The sequence below is a fragment of the Colobus angolensis genome, unplaced genomic scaffold, assembly GCF_000951035.1.
Source record: "Colobus angolensis palliatus isolate OR3802 unplaced genomic scaffold, Cang.pa_1.0 Scaffold44, whole genome shotgun sequence".
Lineage (NCBI taxonomy): Eukaryota > Metazoa > Chordata > Mammalia > Primates > Cercopithecidae > Colobus > Colobus angolensis.
The window spans coordinates 2,117,398-2,118,612 of record NW_012117821.1 but is presented as its reverse complement, the minus strand read 5'-3'; the positions used below and the strand labels follow the sequence as shown (position 1 = coordinate 2,118,612).

The 1,215-nt window shown below is 65.8% G+C and overlaps 1 protein-coding gene across 1 annotated transcript in view; it reads left to right on the top strand.

Moving 5' to 3' along the window:
• Nucleotides 1-255: 255 nt before the first annotated feature.
• Nucleotides 256-1,215, top strand: part of GPSM1 (G-protein signaling modulator 1) — a 26,802-nt gene continuing 25,842 nt past the window's right edge. The window contains exon 1 of the mRNA XM_011957295.1: nucleotides 256-419. Within this exon, the coding sequence (XP_011812685.1) occupies nucleotides 256-419 (164 nt within the window). The remainder of the gene's footprint in view (nucleotides 420-1,215) is intronic.

Below are 1,215 nucleotides of genomic sequence, written 5' to 3'. Positions count from 1 at the left end.
ATTACCCCGGGGCTCCCCGCCCCGCTGCTGACGAGGCTGACCCAGCCTCTGAGCTGTCCTTGATCCCTTGATCCACGTCAGGGCCTGAGGAGGCCCCCGGGCACCTGCTGGAGGGCTGGCCGTCCCCCGCCAAGCTTTAAACCCACCATCCTGGAGGTCGGAGGGCAGGGAAGCCTGAGGCCAGCTCACCCGCCAGGACCCGTGGCCATGGTGGGGCGAGGGCTGGCTTGGTGGAGGAGGGCCTGGGGCCTGGCAATGCCATCTCCCGCTGTGGAGGGCCCGCCTCTGGCCCTGAGCTTGGCGGAGAAGGCCGTGTGCAAGGTGGTGTATGGCGCCCCCCGCCCCCGCCCGCTGCTGCTGCCCGTGGGCCTGGAGCTGTGGCTCTACGTGCAGAAGATGCGAAACCTGCAGAGGAAGAGGTGCGGCGGGCAGTGGGTGGGGTGGTCACGTGGGTGGGTGCCAGGGCGTGGTTGGAGGCTGTCTTAGGATGAGTGGAGGGGACACCCCACCTGGTGGCTGGCTGCATTGCCTGGATCCCAGACTGGAGGTGCAGAATGACCGAGGCCCATCTGTGCACCCTTCCCCGACTTTTAGGCCCAGGCCCTTCCCAGGCCAGAAGCCTCCTTTGCCTTGAGCCTCGAATGCCACGTCTCCGGCCAGAAGGGAGGCGGGAGGCGGCTCCCATAATCCGATCTGCGGAGCAGCAGCGTCTGGGCTCCGCAGACACCCAGGCCTCAGGCCTGAAGCCCCTCTCCTCCGACATTGCCTGGAAGGAGGGGGCAGGAAGCCGAGTGAGACCACTTGACAAGCGGCTGGGCGGGGCAAGCGAGCCTTCATTAGGAAGCCCCGTGCCTGGCGCTGGCCGCAGGATGGGGCTTGACTGGTTGCCATGGCGACGGGGCTCCTGTGACCCACGTGGCATCCGGATGGCCATTCCCAGAGGGATGGGTGAGGTGGCTGTGAGGCCCCCGGCAGATAGTGGGTGGGAGGCCCTGGCCCTGAGGTGAGAGGATCGCTTGAGCTCAGGAGTTTGAGACCAGCCTGGGCAACATAGTCCGACCCCCGTCTCTACCAAAAAAAAAAAGTCAGTTGGGCGTGATGGTGCAAACCTGCGGTCCCAGATGCTTGGGAGGCTGAGGCAGGAGGATGGCTTGATCCTGGGAGATGGAGGCTGCAGTGAGCCAAGATCACATCACTGCACTCCAGCCTGGGCAG